This window comes from Sciurus carolinensis, chromosome 1, assembly GCF_902686445.1.
Source record: "Sciurus carolinensis chromosome 1, mSciCar1.2, whole genome shotgun sequence".
NCBI lineage: Eukaryota > Metazoa > Chordata > Mammalia > Rodentia > Sciuridae > Sciurus > Sciurus carolinensis.
In genome coordinates, this window is record NC_062213.1 from 205276943 (window position 1) to 205296116 (window position 19174).

General features: G+C 58.9%; 1 protein-coding gene across 7 annotated transcripts in view; it reads right to left on the reverse strand.

Annotated features, from left to right (window-relative positions):
• The window catches only part of Kcnab2 (potassium voltage-gated channel subfamily A regulatory beta subunit 2), an 82650-nt gene that overhangs the window by 31751 nt on the left and 31725 nt on the right, over nucleotides 1-19174 (reverse strand). For 2 of the 7 annotated variants that reach the window (XM_047517330.1, XM_047517322.1), the window contains exons 2-3: nucleotides 15494-15622; nucleotides 14407-14448 (exon numbers count right to left, since the gene is read on the reverse strand). In XM_047517330.1, coding sequence (XP_047373286.1) covers nucleotides 14407-14448; nucleotides 15494-15570 — 119 coding nt within the window. In that variant the 5' untranslated portion in view covers nucleotides 15571-15622. Of the gene's footprint in view, nucleotides 1-6615; nucleotides 6847-14406; nucleotides 14449-15493; nucleotides 15623-15717; nucleotides 15741-19174 lie in introns of those variants that run through there. The other 5 variants (XM_047517312.1, XM_047517363.1, XM_047517339.1 and 2 more) reach the window with 4 other exon arrangements.

A 19174-nucleotide genomic window follows, 5' to 3' on the forward strand; every position in this document is an offset into this window, starting at 1 on the left:
CTAACCAGTCCTGCGCTGCCCCTCGTTGGCCGCCTTGTTCTGAACTAGGGGTGCTGGGGACATCCACGTGCAGGGGCTAGGTACTGGGGGGCCAGAGGGGACTTTCCAGTCAAAAGCTCAGAGCCCGCAAGTGGCTCTTGGACATTTAAAGCCTTCCCTGTGCAGGACAGAGGTGAAGGGGAAAGACCCTTCAGCAGCGGGTGGTGGGGAGATCTTCATTTCTAGGTACTTTTCTCAATTTTCAAGCCAAAACAAAGCAAGGAAGGAGGGGCTGGGGCCCGTGTGTGCCCAGCCCCCGGTCACAGCGCCCGCGGGCAGGATGACCCAAGCACCCCATCTGCCCGACTCCCCTCACTCCTGCTGTGGGGACTGCCTGTGCTCCAGCGCAGAGCTCCCTGTTTGGGGCCCTGGTTCCACACGTCACCCAGGACACTGGGGACAGCTTCACTTGGAGAGGGGCTTCTCTCTCCCATGTGCAGGATCCCAGGTGCCAGCCTCTTGCTCACCTGGCTTCCCGAGGCCTGTACCTGAGAAGGAAGATTCTGGAAGTCCCAGATTTTCTACCTGGATGAGAAGGGCCCCCTCCCCAACCCTGCTCTGGGCTCTGGGTTGTGGGTGGCAGGTGAAGCATGGCATGGGGGACCTCAGGGAAGGTGTGCAAACACAGGCAGGGCTGCCCAGGTGACGCGCCGGGAGCCACAGCAGGCCGCATCCCCCTAAAGGTGGCAGCGGCATGCCAGCGGTCGGCCTTTACCCCTAACTCCCGTGGGCCCCTCTGGGCACCTTGAGCCCAACAAGGACGCCCAGTGCAGAAGAGGACGCGCTGTGGGCTGCAGCCCCCTGGGCTGGGCCGGGTCCTCAGAGGCTCTTCAGGACCTGCTCGGCAGGAGCCCAGGCATGCAGAGGACCTCAGCAGCCACTGCGCTCCAGCGCCAGTCAGCCCTGCCCCTTGACGCCACGGCTACCAACCGTCTAGGAAGCCACAGCCCCGAACCTCCTGGGCTGAGTGCCTTCTCCACGGAGATCCTGCAGAGTGGCAGTGCCAGCAGCAAGGGCTCCAGGCGGAGAACCGCTGAGCAGAGGAGGGGCCCGCCTGGCGTCCATGGCTTCCGTTTGTCCAGAACAGGTCAAGACTGGTAATATTCTCAGGAAGTCCCAAGGATCAGGTGGGATGGAGGGCTAAATGCGTGACACCCGCCCCTCTTTTCAGATGTGTCCAGGAGGACGGGGGTGAGCCCAGGACGTGTTCTGGTCACCTTTAAGCTGGCCTGGGCAGAGGCTCTGTGTGGATGGATGGCTTGGATCCAGGACCACCTGCCAGGCTCTTCCCACCTCTCGTACCTGCGGCCGTCTGAGCCAAGCCGTCAGTTCCGGCCGATTATCCAGAGGTGTGGCTGCCTCACATAGAAGCTCCGCTGTGTCCATGCAATGCACCCCAGATGGCAGCCCTAGGTGTTGAGCTTCCAGTTCAGCTGCTGGGGTCCAGGTCCCCACCTCGGGAGGCTTGGAGGGATGGGGATATTGGGGCTGAGCCAGGGCCTCCCGCAAGAGGAGACAGGCCCCATGCAAGGGGGCAGAGGCCCTACCCTGTGGGAAACGAAGCCTGGAGGCTCAAGGCCTGCAGTAGACGCTTCAGGGATGGCTTCAGAGAGCCCCATGCCAGCCACTCCTCCAGGGAGGGGCAGAGGCTGTGTCCGAGGGGCTCTCCGTCCTCTCCTGCTGAGTGAGGTCACTCTCTCCTTGCTGAAAGAAGCACAGCCTGCACCCAAAGGTGACTTCCTGCCAAGGAGGGAGGCAGATGCTGAGGCGCTGGGGGCCACCCAGTGGAGCCGTTTCTCAGAGCAAAGGACAGCAGGACTGATGGCCCTCCCCAGGGAGGATGGACTGGCAGGTAAGAGCTGAAGCCCCTGGGTGTCAAGTAACGTGGAACAGGCCTCCCCAGGACATCCTGAGCCAAGTGCTCATGAGGGCCAGTGCTCCAGGTCCAGTCCTCCCCAGGAAGTGGGAGCTGGCAGGAACATGGAAAGTTCTGGGCAGGGAGAGGGCTAGATCGGGTGTGTCCTGCTCAGGCCTCTGGGCCTGGGGCAAGCTGGCCAGCCACGTCAAGAGTGGGAGACTGTGGAAGGCTTGGTGTGGTAGGAAGGTGGGGAGCAGGGAGCAGGGAGGCCCGAGGACCTGTGGTCAGGTGCTGTCCCCTGGGGACTTGCCCAGGGCCCGTTTTGTGGCTGGGCTGGTGGATGGAGCTGGTCGCACTGGCAAGCTGCAGGTGGTCCTTGGACAGGACACCTCCTGGTGTGTGTGGGTGCCCAGGAGACAGCTTTCCTGGGCACCTTCTCCCTCTCCTCCTGCTGGCTGCAGCTGGGAGCAGCCCCCAAGGAGGAGGAGGTGAACTGGAGCGCTGCTTCCTCATTGCCGCCGTCGGCCGGGTGGCCATGCAGAGCCCAGTGGCCCTCAGAAGCACCCTTTGAGGTGTTATGAGGCCATCAGTCACCACCATGGTGCCCAGGGTTCCAGGGGACGGGCCACGTGGGTCAGCTGGAAGGCGATGACCGCTGTGCATGTCAGGATCCCGGCCCTCGCGCCCTCCTCGTTCTGACAGCCCCGCAAGGGAGGGCAGGGCAACTGGGGCTGGAGAGGTCCAGGGACAGTCAGCCCACGTCTGGATGGCCGCTGAGGCTCCCCTGGTGGTTACTGCCAGCAGAGGTGGTCCCCCTGGCCACACGGCTGCCAGCCGTGGCCCCGGGCAGGTCCTCGCTGAGATCCTGAGCCAGCCAGCCCACTCCCAACTTGTTCCTGTCTTGGTGGCTCTTCCGGAATGCCTGGCTGGCCTTGCTGCTGCCTCCGCCCCATCTTTTCCTGTGGCATCTGCTTCCTGTTCCCGTGGCACTGACCTCCATCTTCAGGTGTGACTGTCCCCACCCATGAGATTCCAGCTGGTGGGCAGTGTGGGGTTCAGACACCTGGACGACCACTGAGGGCAGGAAGGTCCCTTCCAGTGTGGGACTGGCCTGTGTTTCCCTCTCAGGAGGAGCCAGTTCTGGAGCTCTGAGTCACATCCCTCCTTACTGAGTTCTCAGGACAATTCCCAGAGGTGGTGACTCTGCTGAGACATGGAGAGGCCAGGTGACCTGCCTCAGTCTACAGGTAGCCAGTGGGGAAGCTGGGCTCCTCCCAGGACAGTCAGTGAGGTCCCCATAGGCTCAAGGTCTTCAATTAGCCCTTGGGACCCGTGGTTGGTTGAAATGTATCCCCCAAAAGACACAGTTAGGTTCTAAGTCCTGGCACTTGTCACTGTGATCTTATTTGGAAGTAGGCTCTGTGCAGATGGAATCAGGTTGAGATGAGATCATTCTAGATTACAGTGGGCCCTAAAGCCAGTGACTGGTGACCTCATAAGGAGGGGGAGATTTGGAGACAGAGGGAATGGCCACAGGAAAATGGAGGCCAAGATCAGAGTAACACATCTACAAAGGGCTGGCCAGGGACAGCTGGCAGCCAGCAGAAGCTGGAAGACACTTGGATTTTAGACACCTGGCTTCCTGCACTGTGAGAGAATAAGTTTCTGTTGTTTTAAACCAGGTTGTTATGGAAGCCTTAGGAGAATAAGACACCTTAAGGTGGTCACCCTCCACCTAGCCCTTGGCTCTCCTTCCCATGGTGCCCTTCTTCCCACCTGTCCTTTAAGACACACCTGGTTCCCCAGCTCTTCCAGGTAGCTTTCTCTAGCTGGCAGGGATCTGTGTCTAATGGGTAAGCTTAGCTCCATTAGGTTAACTCAGCAAACAACCAAGCACTTCTTGGATAGTCTTCCTGCTAGTAGTCACTACCAGGGATCTGGTGTCGATAAATGCAGCACTCAGGGCTCCTACCCTCCCAGGAAGTCAAGAGTACCTGCCCAGGGCTGCAGACCCCAGGCTGCCTTATCTGGGCTGCAGAGAGAGGCTCTGACCCGGCATCCCCTCTTGCCTGGCTGCCGCATGAAGTTGCAGGAACGAGACGCTGCTGAGGGGCATTGTGGGAGATGGATCACACAACCTATAGAGGCTTGGAATGTTCTAGGTGCTGGGAACAAAGGTTTGGCGCTCAGAGGGGTGCAGATGGGCAAAAGCAGGCAACCGAGACAGCAGGGGTGAGAGAGCGCAGCGAGGGTGCGGGCGCGAGGAGCGGAGGGGCGCGAGGTCCTCGCCGGCCCTGGTCTAGGTGGCACTGGGGACATGGACTGCGGGCAGGAGGCAGCCAGGAAACATCTGGGGCTGGACATGCATTTTAATGCAGTTAGACTGTCAGTTTTCTTAAATAACAAGAATTGAGGATGATTTTAAATAAGTGGGAAGCTGAAAGCCCTGCGGTTCGCTGCTGGCTCCGCTCAGTGATGCAACGTCCAGGCGGGAGCTGCCTCCGGGCGGCACCGCAGCGCTCACCTTCAGATGCTGCCTGTTTTACATTACATTTAAGAACAAGTTTGACCGAGTCCCCGTCCAGTCACCAACTGGGAAGGCTCCACCCCAGAACAGCATTTAGCTTCTGGGATCGGTAAGAGCTGGTGGCACCAGTCAGTCACCCAGCATCAGGGCAGCAAGATGAAATTCTCCAGAAGAGCAGGCGCCCCACGGGCTGCCCAGCCCTCGGCCACCAGTGACCGAAGGTGTGAGTTACTTTCTGGACTCTTCTGCCCCTTGGGAAGAGTGCTTCCCTGGGCATTTTGACCCTGCAGTCGGTCCAGCAGTGCTATGGACTTGGATGTGACGTGGACATTGGGTTTCCAGGGTCTGCCAGAGCCAAGCACCACAAACTGGGTGGCAGTAATTTTATCTAATTACATCTGCAAAGACCCTATTCCCAAGTAAGGTCACATTCTGAGGTTCATCATGGATATAAAGCTTGGGGGGCATGATTCACACTATACCCACCATCACAAATCCTGCCAACACCCGAGGAGCTGAGATCTTCCAGGATTGGGAGGACCAGGTCAGGTCCCTCCTGCCTCCAGACCTGCAGCTCTATCTGCGTCTGGCCCAGCACCTGGCCTCCTCCCATCTCCTTCCCTGCGCCCCAAAGGTTTCCCCACATCTTCACAACCTCAGTGGTGCCTCTCAGATGGCTCATGTCACCTCCTCAGATCAGCCTCCCCACCTGCAGGGCCCACCGCGTTGTCTGTTTCTCTGCCTCCCCACACCAGGGTGCAGTGGCCCTGTGGGTGGGGACCTGGTTGGTCTTGTTCATGCAGCTTCTCCGGGGTCTAGCCCACTGCCTGGTCCTAAATAGCTTCTCAATAAACATTTGCTCAATAAACGAAAGTTATCAAAACAGAACAATGCACAGTCTCCCTCTGGAAGAATTCTGTCGGAATTAGGAGCTCAGTGGTGGCCAAACCAGCTGGCCACTTGTACCCTCCTTACAGCTGACTTTAGAATACAAAGCCTGAAAAATTCTGCCATCTAATGGACTCCCAGAAGAAGTGCTTTCTTAAAACTACAATCACATGTTCAGACAATGGGCTGAAGGACCAAACACACAGCTCATAGGAGCAAAGGGTAAAGGAAAAGTCCTGGCCCCAGCTTACTCTCCAAAGAGCAGCCAGAAAACCCCTGTGGCATGTGTTCGACGGGAGCCAAAGCTTTAGGGCTGCCAGATAAAATTCAGGAAGCCCAGTTCAGTTCAACTTCAGATAAATAATGAGCAACTTTTCAGGATAAGTATGTCCTCAATATTGCATGGGACATATTTATACTTTAAAAAAATTATCTGACATTTACCTGAAATTCCAGTTTACTGGGCATCATGCACTTCATTTGCCACATTTGGTGACCCTGCCAGGTCTGGGTGGGGAGGGCCCTCTTTAGCCAGCTGGCTCTGACAAGGAAGCAGAGCTGCATATCTGTAACCAATGAGGATTTATAAATAAAAACCTGGCAGCTCTCAGGAGAAAGTTGGTTGGCTGGAGAGCTGTCCCAGGTGCTGAATTCAAAGATGAACGTGTTAAACAGAATATCCTTTTCAGTTTCCAAGAAAATTTAGACCTACATGCCTGTCATTCACACATGTAGGACATTTAATTCACAGCCTTTGCTATCATAGTTACAGTCTGATGCCACCAATTCAGAGGTCACCTGCTAAAACCACTTCCCATAACAACAGCCCTGTTTAAAGACATAAAGGAGAACACTTTGTTTCCAGAATCCAACCCAGGTCTGTGTTGCCACATCTGGATTTGTCCTTAGAGATGGTGAGTTGATGTGTTTTCACTAACTCATGTTTAGTCAATCCCCAATGCTGAATTAGTCCTGATGGAGTTGCTATAGACCCCTGAAACAGTGCACTCGCCCCTCCTGCAAAGCCCACCCCCCAAAACCACATTCTCTCCCCCCAGAGAGCACACCAAGATCTTAGTGCTCATCTTTGGATAGCTAGGACCATGGAAGGCTTTCGGTTTCTTCTTTGGTACATTTCCATGTGGTTGAAAATGTTGAAACAGGATATATTTACCCCACTCCACAATAAAACGATCGTTAGTGTTTCCTGGGCTGTGTCCCTTGCTCCTGCAGGGCTGGCCCACCACGGGCCTCCTCTGATGTCCCCAGGACTCCCTGCCCTTGCCCCCTGCCCGGCCCTTACCGATACTTCATGCCTGTGCGCTGGGCGGTGCAGCCGTCCAGGGACAGGCCGTGCATGCGGAGGAAGCTCTCCATGTTTCTGGCCTGGGCAGCCGCCCGCACCTCCCGCAGCCGCTGCAGCTCCAGTGTGTCTGTCTGGCGGACAGGGTGCAGGGCCCAGTCCGAGTGGCACCTGCTGCTCACGCTCCGCAGACTCTCGCTGTATGTCATGGACAACATGGTGCCGCCTGACCCAGGAGCTGCCACTGTCCAGACGGGAAATGCCGAGTGGTGGAGGGTTAGAGGGTGTGCCAATGACCCAGTGCCCCAGGCTGGCTGGCCTGCCCAGGAGAGGGGTCAGCGACAGTGAGACAGCCTCCAAAGAGAGCTGCCACCATGGGGTCATGGCACCTGGGGATGGGGTCGGGATCCTGGATACAAACGCCCTTTGGAAGAAGAGATTCTCTGTCCTCAAGCTGGTACTTGCCAGGAACTGAGCTGCCCCCTGTCTCCCTGCATCCACGAGACAAGCACAGGCCAAGCTGCATTCCAGGCGGGTGTGCGGCACTCTAAGTGTTCTGGTGGAAACAGGCACAGGAGCATGCAGAGCCTGAGCCCCAAACACTGAGGACCAATTTCCCACCCCACAGTTGCTAGGTGCTGCACCACAGCGCCCTCCTGAGGTGGCTTCTGGGGCAAAATCAGGCCGAGGCTGTCCCTGGGGAAGCAGCACAGGGCACACCTGCCAGCTGGGCCCTCAACTCCACCAGGGGCCCACCCAGGAGGCCTTGTTCACCTTGTGAAGCTCAGTGCTATCCACACAGCACGTTCTTGCCTGTGCCCAGCAGAACTCTTTGGGCCCCATGCTCCCTGATATTAAGGATGTCACAAGCTACAACTTTGCAATAGAAAGAGGAGGGAGGTACTGGCCGGGGGAAACAGGTTGGGGTAGGAGGAGTCCAAAGCAATGGTTCTAGACTCTCATCCTGAAGATGAACACACACCCTCAGAAACCGCAAACAGCATAAGTGTCCTTCAATAGGCAATGGCTAACGATTGGCAGTGCATCCACAGAGTGGAAGTTTGTCCAGCCATCAAGACTGAGGTGTCCTCACATGACTGACACGTGTGAGCCCTGAGAGATGGTGTGAATTAGGAAATAGGCAGGGGGAAAGGATGCTGCTGGGGTTAACTAGGAACATCAATGTGAGCACTTCAAGGGAGAGGGTGTCGTGGCTGGGTGTCCACGCCATGCTGACCTGTGACTGGTGATGAAAAGGCCAGGACAAGGCAGAGGAGGGCTGCCATCCAGTCTCTCCCAACCCACCAGACCCAAGCCTCCCCCTCTGCCCAGCTGCCTGCACACTGTCTGTCATGGTCGCCAGAAGGAAGTCCCTATGTCAGTTGGTCCGGCTGCCCGGGCCTGGCCTTGGGAGCTCCCAGAGAGAACAAGTTTGATGATCTCTGGGAAGGATCTAGGAGGGCCATCCTGGGAGCAGAGGCAGCTGCAGAGGTTCTGGTGTGGTCCTTGGAGGCAGGCGAAGTCACCCTGGGGTGGCCTCTCCCTTGGGTGAGTTCAAGGGGTCAGCCTGCTTAATTTCTCCAGGGTCAGAGGAAAGGGCAGGAAGCTGAGATGAGTTTCGAGTGCTGGGTCCTTCCAGGAGGGGGCACCAGCCTGGCTGACCCCTAACTGCTTGGCCGACCCGAGTAAGCACGCAGGGAAGGGCCACTTCCAAGAGCCCCGCGGCCCCTTTCGGGGTTTCCCTGCAAGAACCTGCTGTCTCTCCCACTGTGGGGACTGCCACGTCTGGTCTTCTCCCCCAGCCCCAGCCTGGCTCAGAGCAGGTGCCTAGAAATGCTCATTGAATGTGCAGTGGAGGCAGGGAAGGGACTCAGAGAGGAGCTGGAGGGATGGACAGGTAAGGGGCTGAGGGCCCTGCAGGGAGTGAGGGGACCAGCATCCATGCAGGTCCCAGACCCCTGCCCAGGATGGCGGAGTGGTGCCTCCTGCAGCATGAGCTGCAGCGTGGGCCCCTGGGTGCCCTGCATCTCCACTAGACCCTTGGCAGGCCCGATCCTGTCACCCCGGCACTTGTCAGGAGCTGCTGCACAGACTCTTGCCTGACTGTTTCATTCCCACCCCTGAAGGCCGGCTCTGGCAGGCAGGGACTCTGTCTGCTCTCATGGCCGCCCCCAGCAGCACCCTGTCCCCAGCAGTGCCCTTAGTGAGCACAGTATGGACTCTGGACTGTGAGAGGCCAACTGGCCTCCAGTGGGGCTCTAGCGGTGGCATTGAGCCACTGCAGCCACTAGGGCCTGGCCCAGTCCTGCAGCTCTTCGTAGATAGTTGTCCCCTTGGGAGGGATGAGGTTCCTACTCCCGGACTTGCGCTCACCAGGGCTGGTATCCTTGGGGAGGGCCCTGCAGACCTCTGACACTAAAGTCCCCCTTCCAGAAGAATCAGTCTGGAGTCAGTGAGGGGCCCACCTCAGGGCGGGGCTAATCCTAGGAAGTGGGGCTCGGAAACCCACAGGGCAGCACGGCCCCGCTTCCTGCCTGCTGGCCAGCCTCTCCCTCCCTATGGCACATGCCCAGTGGCATCGGGCTTTTGCTCCTGAGGTGGCCTTGTGGCTCGCTGCCAGCCCTGTGTGGGGCTTACCTTACCTCCCCGAGGCCCCGTTCAGAGGGAAGGCCGGACGGGCAGGCTGCAGCAGCCAACCCTTCCCGAAAGCAGGGCCCATCTCAGATGCACACATTTCCAGCCAAGCCCAGCCAGGCCCCGATCAATAGCCATTAGCTTTCAAGACATTACCACAAAAAGCAAGCGGGGTCTGGCTGGCCCTGGAAGTAGGCCCAGGCTCTCTTGACAGCGTGGCCCAGGACCAGGGCTGCCATGGCTGTCACTCACTGCGGCCCAGGCAGGCCCTCGACATCTCCAGCATCCGTGTCTGACATGGGAGGAGCAGAGGTCTCTCCAGTCTGCCTTGGGCTGCAGGCTGGGAGGCTGGGCAGCGGGGCAGGGGCTGGGGTGTAGCAGGGCACACCTGAGGGGGAGGGGGCTTCACCAGAGGCACCAGGGGAGATGAGCTCCAATTTGGCTGGCGGGTGGGTGTGTGGGTCCCTCTGAGAGGGGGCATGTGACCAGAGGCTGGAATGAGCCTCAAGACCCCTGCAGACACCAGTTATCATTGGGAGGTGTCCAGACGCTAATGAAGGCCCTTTGTCACAGGCGTGCCTGTCCCTGAGCAGACGTGCGAGTGGGTGTGGAGCTGGGTGGGAAGGAGGCGGGCAGGAGGGAATGAGTCTCAGCCATGGCCGTGACCCGCCATGTGGCCAGGTCCCGGCGGGCACCCCCTGTGGGGCCATGGTCTCCCTGCTTGTGATCTTCCCCTGTAGCAGGTCTCCCCGCCTGGGAGAGGCCTGTGGGTGCAGACCCTGCGACCTGAGGTAGGCTGGAGCCTCCTGCTGCAAGCGTGGGCCCGGGGATTTGTGGGCAGAGAATTGGGAGAGTGTGGGGCCCCATGCAGGGCAGAGCAGTGAGGAGCAGAGGCCTGTGCCCACGAGCGGTCCACGTGGGAGGGGCCCTGGGAGGGGCAGGACTCTGGGAAGGAGCTGGGGGCTGTGCTGGGGAAGGAGACTGTGCACAGACGGCACAGAGGGCATCCGTGCTTGCCATGCTGCCTGGAGGCATGTGGAGGGCGGAGTCCGTCCCCGGGACCCTCACGCTGGGGCTCTTCTCTGGGCTTCTTCTGGGCCCTACCATAAAGGGCCCAGGTGAGACGTTGCCAGGGAGGACAGAGGACTCAGCTTTGGGTCCCCCGTCTCCGGAGATCAAATGTTCAGTGACCCCGACTTCTGATCCGCAGCACCCCTGCTGCTTTCCAGGGTAGGTTCTCCAAGCTCTGACGCTGTCTGGAAAATCAGCCCGTCCTCAGTCGCCACTGCTAAGTACGCAAGTCCTTTCCTGCCTTCCGCAAATCTATTCCTGTCGGCTGGGGGCTCGGGGGAATCAACGCGATGACACGGAAAAATGAAGCGTGCTCTTAACCTCGTTAAGTCACGGGAGTCGTTACCTCGCCGCCAAACCTCCTTCCTCCTGGAATTCTGAATTGGGGTCTGTTTACCGACAGCCAGCACAGCGGGACACGTGAGATGGAGGGGGAGCCTGGGTGTCCCTGTGCATGATGACATCTGTCTAGAAACCAGAGGCCCCGCCAGAGGCCTGGAGATGGGACGTGGGGGACGGCCGCCATTCCCGGCACAGCCAGGCAGCGCAGGCGCAGCTCCACCCCAGCCCAGAAACGAATCGCCTTCGCTTGAGAACCGTCAGCACACAGGCCCCGACAAGCAGCCCCAGCTCCCTCGGCACGGGCTCCCTAAACAGACTGCAGACGGCACCAAACCTCCCGACAGCGTTCACAGCCAAGTGCAAACATGCTGACTGACCCAGGGCGAGCCCAGGGAGGCGGCCGCTCCCCCCGCGCCTCCCGCAGACGGAGGACCAGGCAGCGCCGGGCAGGGCGCAGCAGGGCAGGCTCAAGCGTGGGAACGCCAGGGCGGCGGGCGCTGCCAGGCTGGAGCTGCCCACCCTCCTCCCTCCAGCGCAGCCCCTTCCCCAAGGTCGTTCGCTTAGTGACAACGTCCAGGGTCTCACTGCGGATCCGCTCAAAGCATCCTGAAACACCACCCCCTTGTTATCCTGGTTCCTGGGGATGCCTGCCCCCGAGTGCATCCCCCTACGCGGGTGGCGGCCAGGTCCGTTCCTGGCTGAAGGTCCGACTCACCTGCCTCCGTGGGCGGCCACAGGCTAGTTAGTAGGGATCTAAGGATCTGGCGCAGCGCGTGTTCATTAGGGAGTGTCGCTGCGGAACGTCAGAAGCAGCCGGTGCATGAGGCAGTCCCACAAGGGTCCGCTCGGAGGCGGCCAGTGCATTAGCTCTATTAGGGCGTTCTCGTCTCGGTGGAAGCAGCTGAATTATTCACGAGCGCTGCTTACCCTAAAAGCTCGGGAAGTGAGTTTCTGGCACGGCGACTCCTGGCAGGAAGGGTCGGGGTGCTGCCCATGTAGGGGTCCTAGCCTCCTTCCCTTCCCTCGGCCCCGGGCTGCCTCCACCACCTGTGTGCCAGAGGCGTGGGCTCTCGGAGCCACAGGGGCGGGGGGGACGCAGGTGGTGTTACTTGCTGTCTCAGCACGGGACACACCGCTCACCACTCCTGTCTCATCCAACTCAGAACTGCTTGCAGCAGGGGAGCTGGTTCCCCGCGGCCTGGGACCACCACCCATAGTGAAGGGCTGGGTGTGGCGAGGCCTCCCCTCCGCACGTGAGGACGTCCCCCGCCACCTGTGCCACGCCTGGTGTGCCCTCCACTCACAGCGGCTGGAGGCCTGGACACCCCACGGCCACTGCCTCCAGAGCAGGGCAGCCCTTCTTCACAGCACATGTCCTGGCCCTGACCAGTCACTGCGCCCACTCCTCTGCCCCTCAGCATCCGTGACCTTTGCCATGTGACTCCTGGTTACTCCCACTGCCCTTTGACTCCGAGAAGGGCCGTGGGCATGTGTCTTGCTTTGGCCAGAAGCGCATGAGTGGAAGAGCCGGTGCTCTGGTTCCGCGTCTCTGAGAGACAGGGCACACCCTGCTTGTCCTCCGGCGCTCCCGCCACGGGATACTGTGCCTGGGTCAGACTGGTTAGGAAGGACAAGAGAATAGAGGACACCCGTCCACCTGGGTCCACCCAGCCCAGCTCAACCTAGAGCAGCGGACAGCCGTCAACCCACAGATACACAAGCAACAGGTTGGCATGGTAACAGCTCCGAGATCCCAACGCCTCAGGAGGCTGAGGCGGGATTTCTAGTTGAGATCACCCTGGGCAACCGAGTGAGATTTGGTCTCAAAACTAAAAAAAATAATAATAACGGGGGCTCAGGAATGTAGTTTAGTAGCAGAGCATCCCTGGGTTTAATCATAATGCTGCAAATAAATAAAATAAAAAGATAAAAAGCCTAACCTGACGGACACACAGGCAAGAAAGGAATGGGAATCACTGCCCAGTGCTGAGCTGGGAGGTTGTCCTGAAGCAGCTTGTGGGTGCTGCCTGCTGCGGGGTCTTACGCCCTGCCAGTCCAGAGGCTGCTTGGGCAGGGCCCCTGCCTTCAACACCCCTCCCATCGGAGGACCAGTCTTAAGTAGCTTTGGTAGCTCTCTGACGGTCATGCTTAGTGCCACGTGACAGGGGTACCCTACTTGGAGTGGCACCTAGTCTGTTAAATGAAGACCCCACCCCTTTGAGGTCATCACCAGAGGCCCCGAGTGTCAATGTAAAGAACAGCACTGGAGACCCAGAGACTAGGGTGGCCAGGACCTGTGGGCACGGGAATGTGGACTGAGGCTGTGAGGGAAGGTGCCAGGGGATGAGTGTGCTCCGGGGTGGAGGACTGACAGGCCCTGTGGGCCTTGTTCTGAGGGCCAGTGAGTGGTGTGCAAGACTTCGCTCACCGACATCTCCTGGCCCCTGTCGCGGTGGGCCCTGTGGCCGGCCAGTGTGCAGCTGGCTGTTTTTCTGCAGCTGCTCTGGCTCCCACCTCCCTTCCGGGCTGTGGAGGCCACCTGAGGGTGCAGCTCGGGTGTGAGTGCGGCCTCCCTGGTCAAACCGGGGACCGACACCATGTGTTCATCAAGGTATCGTGCCGTGCAGACACATTACCTATAAGCATCTGTCCAAGAAAAGCATTTACAAGCCCCAATTCAGATATAGTTATTTCAGGGAAAAATCTTATCTAACCAAAATTTCAGATTCAAAGAGTCAGCCATTTCTTTGGAGCTCCCTGCAAGGAATGAGACCTCATAGGAGCACTGTGTGCCCAGGTCCGTGTCACATTCAGAGGCACTGAGGTCACTTGGGGTGGCAGGGAAGGCTGTATGGAAATCCCCCAGAGACCCTGGCACCTACTGCCCAAGACTCTCATGCACCCCTGTCGTGACAGTCAGACACCCCCTGGCTGCATGCCTGGTGGGTGTGCTCAACACTAGGAGCTGGTTCTGGACAGAGACTCTCCAGGCCTGCGTGCCAAGAAGCAGGAACACACAGGAACTAGCCACCAAGACCCAGCCTTCCCTCCCCACAGTGCCAAGGCTGGCAGACCCCGCTGACACGTGGCTTCAGCTCAGCCCCCGACATCTTACTTCCTGGACTTGGAGACTCTCCAGGAAGTAGGAAGCTTCTTGGTGTGTCCCCTGCTTACTGGTGAGGGAGAGGCAGCCCAGAGGGAGGGACAGGCAGGACCCTGTTGGGCCACAAGTCTGGACTTCTTGATGCCACATCCTGCTGAGCACAGCCTCTTGCCAGGCAGACATCTGGTTTCTCATTTGCCAGTGGGGAAGCACACAGGAGAACAGCACTGTCCACCCTGACCCTGACCCTGACCCAAGCCACAGTGGTACTGCACACCCTGGGCGGCGCTGAACTCAAGGGACCCATTAGCTCTGTAGGTGTTACCAGCCCAGATCCTCAGGCAGAGGGAGAAGGCATGGGCACGGCTCTCCAGGGAGAATTAGCCCGGCTCTGCTGGTGAGTGCGGGGCTGACTGGAGGTCTGGCTGAGCCCATCTGTCAAACCACAGCAAACTTCCCATAGACTCCCTCACACGCACGATCACGGCCACTGCACAGTTTTTGTCAGGCATTACAAATGTTCCGTGGGTGGGCACCGAGAGAGGCAGAGTCTGGGTGTCACCTGCGCGTGGGTGCACTCCTCCCACCCACTCCCCGGCTTTCAGCTCGCTGTGTTTGGGAGAAAACAAAGAACTCATTACCTGTAAAACTGGAGCTGTCTTTTGGGGCTCCCATACCTAGTACTTCGGACAGCAATGGAGAAAAGAGAAAAAAAAGAGAGGAGAGAAGATAGTCCAGGGTTGGCATCAACCACAGGCAGGTGCCAGCACAGAATGCATCACCGACACTCCGAAGGTCCTGCCCACCCCCCTCCGCCTGCTCAGGATGTGGCCGCGTACCAAACGCTCTGCAGCAGCGCCACCCAGTGGCCACAGAGGCAAGGCCAGAGCCCCGTTGGTCTGAACATGGAGGTCCTGTGCCTGCCCTCATTTCCCATGGTAAACCTCTGGGCAAGAGTCTGGATTTCAATGTGCTTTAAAATAGAGGTTGAAACCCTCAGCTGGGAGGTCAGCCCACCCTGGGGTGGCTGCCTGTGACTCCTGAGTCCTTTTTAGGACAGACATCACTTTCCCTGGGGCTTCCACGAACTCAGACACTGGCTCAGGCCCTAAAAACTGTGTAGAAGGCCCAACTGCCCAAAGGCCCACAGGCTGCTGGACCCAGGGACACTGCCGTGGAATGCCCTGCCCCCCACAAGCCGGCATCTCTCGTCCAGCGCCCTCTGCTGTTCAGGGCTGCCTGGTGCGCAGAGCACACCAGGAGCTGGATTTGGAAATGACCTCCACGAGGAGGAAGCCGAGGATGCCCTGGGAGCATCTGGCTGCCCACAGCCTCTCCAGGTGTTGGAAACAGGCAGATGCGGCTTCCCAAATTCTCGTGAGTTGTGAGTGCAAGGGGAGGTGTGGGACCACCGGGGCCACGTGAGCAGTGGCTTGTGAGAAATGGAAGCCGGAAGGCCCTCCACTCACCCTCAGGCCTCTCTGTTGTCCTCCAGTGGAACATTTTGGAAGGTGGGGACCAGAAAGGAATCTCTCTGGCTCAGTGCCACCTGGAAAGCCTTTGCTTTTTCTTTCCCATTTGGGTGGTCTAAAGCCTCCCTCCCTTCCTTGGAGAACGTGCAGCAGCGTGTGCTTCACAACCCTCGGGCCCTGCTCAGTCTTCCCTCCTCCCGAGGACGGTCGTGGCCTCGGGGACCCCTGCCCAGGGAGGGGGTGGGGTGGGAGTCACCTGTAGACCATCCCGGGGGAGCCCGTCTGCCGCAAGGAATGCCGAGCTGGGGAGACCGTGGTTGATTCTGGATACATGGAGCCGGCCTCAGTGGTCCAGACCTGCTTGCTTTTTCACGGAGGGAAAGTTCTGGAATAAAAGCAAAGTGGGGTGAGGGGTGGTTGCAAAAGATCAACCATACTTGACCAGGAGCTCCTAGAGGCCCAGAGGCTGCCTGTGCTCACCGTGCATCTGTACGGGCTGACGACCAGGCGCCATGACTCTGAAAGATCCCATCCGCCATTCCCACCTGACCTGTCACGGGACCCGCCTTCTCTGAGATGACAAGTTTCCCCGTCCTGCAGGAACAGGAGGATCTGTGCTTCTCAGCCCGTCCCCGCCCTGCCCCTGGCTCCCAGGAAGGGCACTGCTGCCACCCAGAGTCACCCGCACACTTTCCCATGGCCCTGACTCCAGTCCATGCCAGCCTCCCACACTGCCCTGGACTTCTAAGACGGTCTTCTAAGACTGTCAGAGGCCCCCGGTGAGCTGGCTCCTGGGACTCCCTCTCTGTGCAGTCCCCTGCCCTTGAGTGTGACTGGTCCTGGTGACTTGCTTCTCACCAGCACATGGAGCTATGGCAATATAGGGCTGTCACTTCTGTGACTGGGCGGCATAGATTGTGATTTCTAGCTTGCTAGTTGACTCTCCCTCAATGGCTCTGATAAGCAAGCAGCCATGTGGGTGAGGTCCATGTGGCAGGAACTAAGGGAGGCCTCTGGCCAGAGGAGCCAAGGCCTCAGTCCAAGAGCCCACAAGGCAGTGAACCCTTCCCCAGCTGGGCCTTCCCATGACTGTCCAGTGTGAGGTTACAGCACCGGCAGGGCGTGAATGGGCCGTCCCCAGCAGGCCACCCTCCTGCCCCTCAGGGCCTTTGCACTGGCAGTTCCTTCTGCCTGGTTGTCACATGCTGGGGTCCCCTTCTAGCTCCCTGGTGCTCTGCCTCTCTCTGGACAGGGGAAGCCTCCTCGTTGCTGCACTCCTGTGTCTATTACAGACCCTGGCTTCTGAAAGGGTGAGGCCCCTGACCCAAATTCACATGGTCCCTCTCCCATCAGCAAAGGGATCGACACACAGCACTGTCCACTGCTATAGGCCCCTGAAATTGGCAGTGCGAGGGAGCCCATCTGGAGGACTGTGTCCATGCCACACTTCCTTTCTCGGAGCAGAGACCTCCTGTCCCCAGGAAGCGTCCTCCTTGGAACACTCTCTACCTGCTCAGGTTTGTGTTGTGCTCATAAGTGAGGTCAGCTCTGAGTAAGGGGTGTGGCTAGAGCTCATGCTCCTGTTCCAAACACGTGACAGAAGAAGCAAGGAGGACGCACCACTGAAGCTACTGCAGAAAAGGTGACGGGGCTGGTGATGGTTCCCTGCGACGTTTCTTAAGGAACCTCATTCGGAATGCAAAGATGAAATGAAATAAAAATGCACTTGATCTTTATGGTCAGTGCAGCAGATGCTTGGCTGGTACCCGCTCCCCAGCTGCCACGTGTAACCTGGGCAAACCTCTCCCTGGCCCTCCACGTGCTCTTCTCGCACAACCTTGGCCAGGGGACGCCAGAGGCCTCCCGTCACCTCTCCCTTTTGGTCTGAGGGTCCTTCAGGGCCACCAGCACTCAGAGGAACTAGCTGGATTCCCATCTGCCCAGGTCTATGCAAGAAGCTGCTCACCAGCCAGGAGCAGGACGTGAGGCAGAGCCCAAAGCTGCTGCAGGGTGCTGCTCCCTGGGCCCAAGCTGGCTAGAGTCTCGTCAGTGCCGATGCCCTCCTTGGAGAGTGGCTGCTCACCTGGCCTTGGGGCAGTCACGTCCCCGTGGATGGGGGCTGCAGGGCCTCGAGGGCAGCTCTCCTTTGAGCTGATCGGCTGCTCACACATTTCACTCCCTTAGATGACTCAGGCAGGAAATCACATCATCTCGCCGCAGTCATTACAAAGCTGTCGCTAAACCCCCAGGGACGCTGAGCTTGACAGAATGCTGCCCGAGCCTGCTGGGGGCAGGTGCTGGGGCTGCCAGGCCCTGGAGCACACCTGGTGGGGGAGGGTCATGGCCAGGAGACCATGGCCACCGAGCCGAGGGCGCTGCAAAGGGCCAGCCACAGAACCTGTTCCCAAGGACCACATGGAGGATCGCCACAAGGGAGCATATGAAGCAGGATGAATACCTGGAGACCTGCACCCTTAACAAAGTGCATGTCCTGCCTCACACTCCATTCTCCTTGGTTTCCTTGGGTCCAGCTGCCCGGTGGTGCCACTCGAGAGTGGTTAACTTTCAGCATTCTAGAATCACAAACCCAGCTGCGTTTGAACCCGTACTGATTCCACAGATGTGGGTGGACCAAGAATTTGCAATTTCTACTGAGTTCCCAAGCAGCACAGATACTACTGCCCAGGGACCATGCTTTGAGAGCCCCTGGCCCGGAGGCTAGGTCCTATACCAGGCGCCAGAGGGTCAAATCCAGCCTGTTACCCATTTTTGTAAGTGAAGTCTTACTGGAACATCTCCGTGCCCAGTTGGTGAGGGATCATGCTGCCTTGTGCAGGGCTGAGTAGGTATAGCAGAGATGTAGCCAACAAAGCATGCGACACTCACCCTCCAGCCCTTTAGAGGGTAGGGTGTCCCATGTGGGGATGCCTGTGCTGGGCTGCTGTCTTCCCCACTCAAGGGACCCCCACTCGCTCCACCTGTCCTAATTTCCCCAAAGTCTCCTCGCCCTCAGCTCTGACCTTGGTGCTCCTTATTTCATTCAAGAACAGAATCGAGAGAGGCTGTGCTTCCCAGATCCACGTGCAGCCTCAGCACCCAGAGCGTCCTGCCCCTGCCGTGGATGGCAGAAGGGCCCCTCCTGCCGCCAGTCAGCCCACTCAGGGAGGCAGCCATCTGCATGGGATGAACTCCTCCCATCTGAGAAGCAGTTTCCAGGATCCACTTCGTTCTCCACTCTTGGAGAGAATGCCCTCTTCACAGGGAATTTCCTCAGAAACATATCTTTACTTGTCCGCGGCTCCTCTCCTCCTTCTGGCTCTGGCAGACTCAAGCAGTCCTGGGCTCTGCCTCCTGGGCTTCCCGGGCCTCTCCTGCTCTCAGGCCACTCCGTCTGCCCCCAGGCTGCTTGTTGCTCATCTCTCTGACCTCTGACTTTGGTGGCTGCCTGGGTTCTGGCAGACCCCGTGTCTCTACCTCCGCCCCATCCCCCGCTGCACCCAGGTTGTTTGTTCAGCTGCCGAAGCATCCTCCCTCCGTGCGGATACGGACCGAGACCCTCAGATCCAGCTCCTGATGGCTCCCCCTGCTGCCCTGTTCTTCCTGCGACCAGAGGACCGACTGAGTCAAGAGCACGCTCCTCCTGGGAGCTCAGTCAAGGTCCTGGGAGTCACCGGATTTCCTTCTTGTCCTCACATACCTGCTTCATCCATCCTTGGACTGGAATCCCCAGGCTTCACCCTGCATGTCCCTCCTCCCCAGCTCAGGTCTCGCGATGGCTTCCTGCCTGGTCTCCTGCATGCCTCAGGAGCAAGGCTGACCCTTTCAGATCAGAGTGTCACCTTGCACACAACTTCCAGTGGCTTTCATTCTGTCCAGAGAAAACCCAAATCTCAGCCCTGGCCTCTGGGGCAGCCCCGTCTGCCCCGGCACCTCTCCG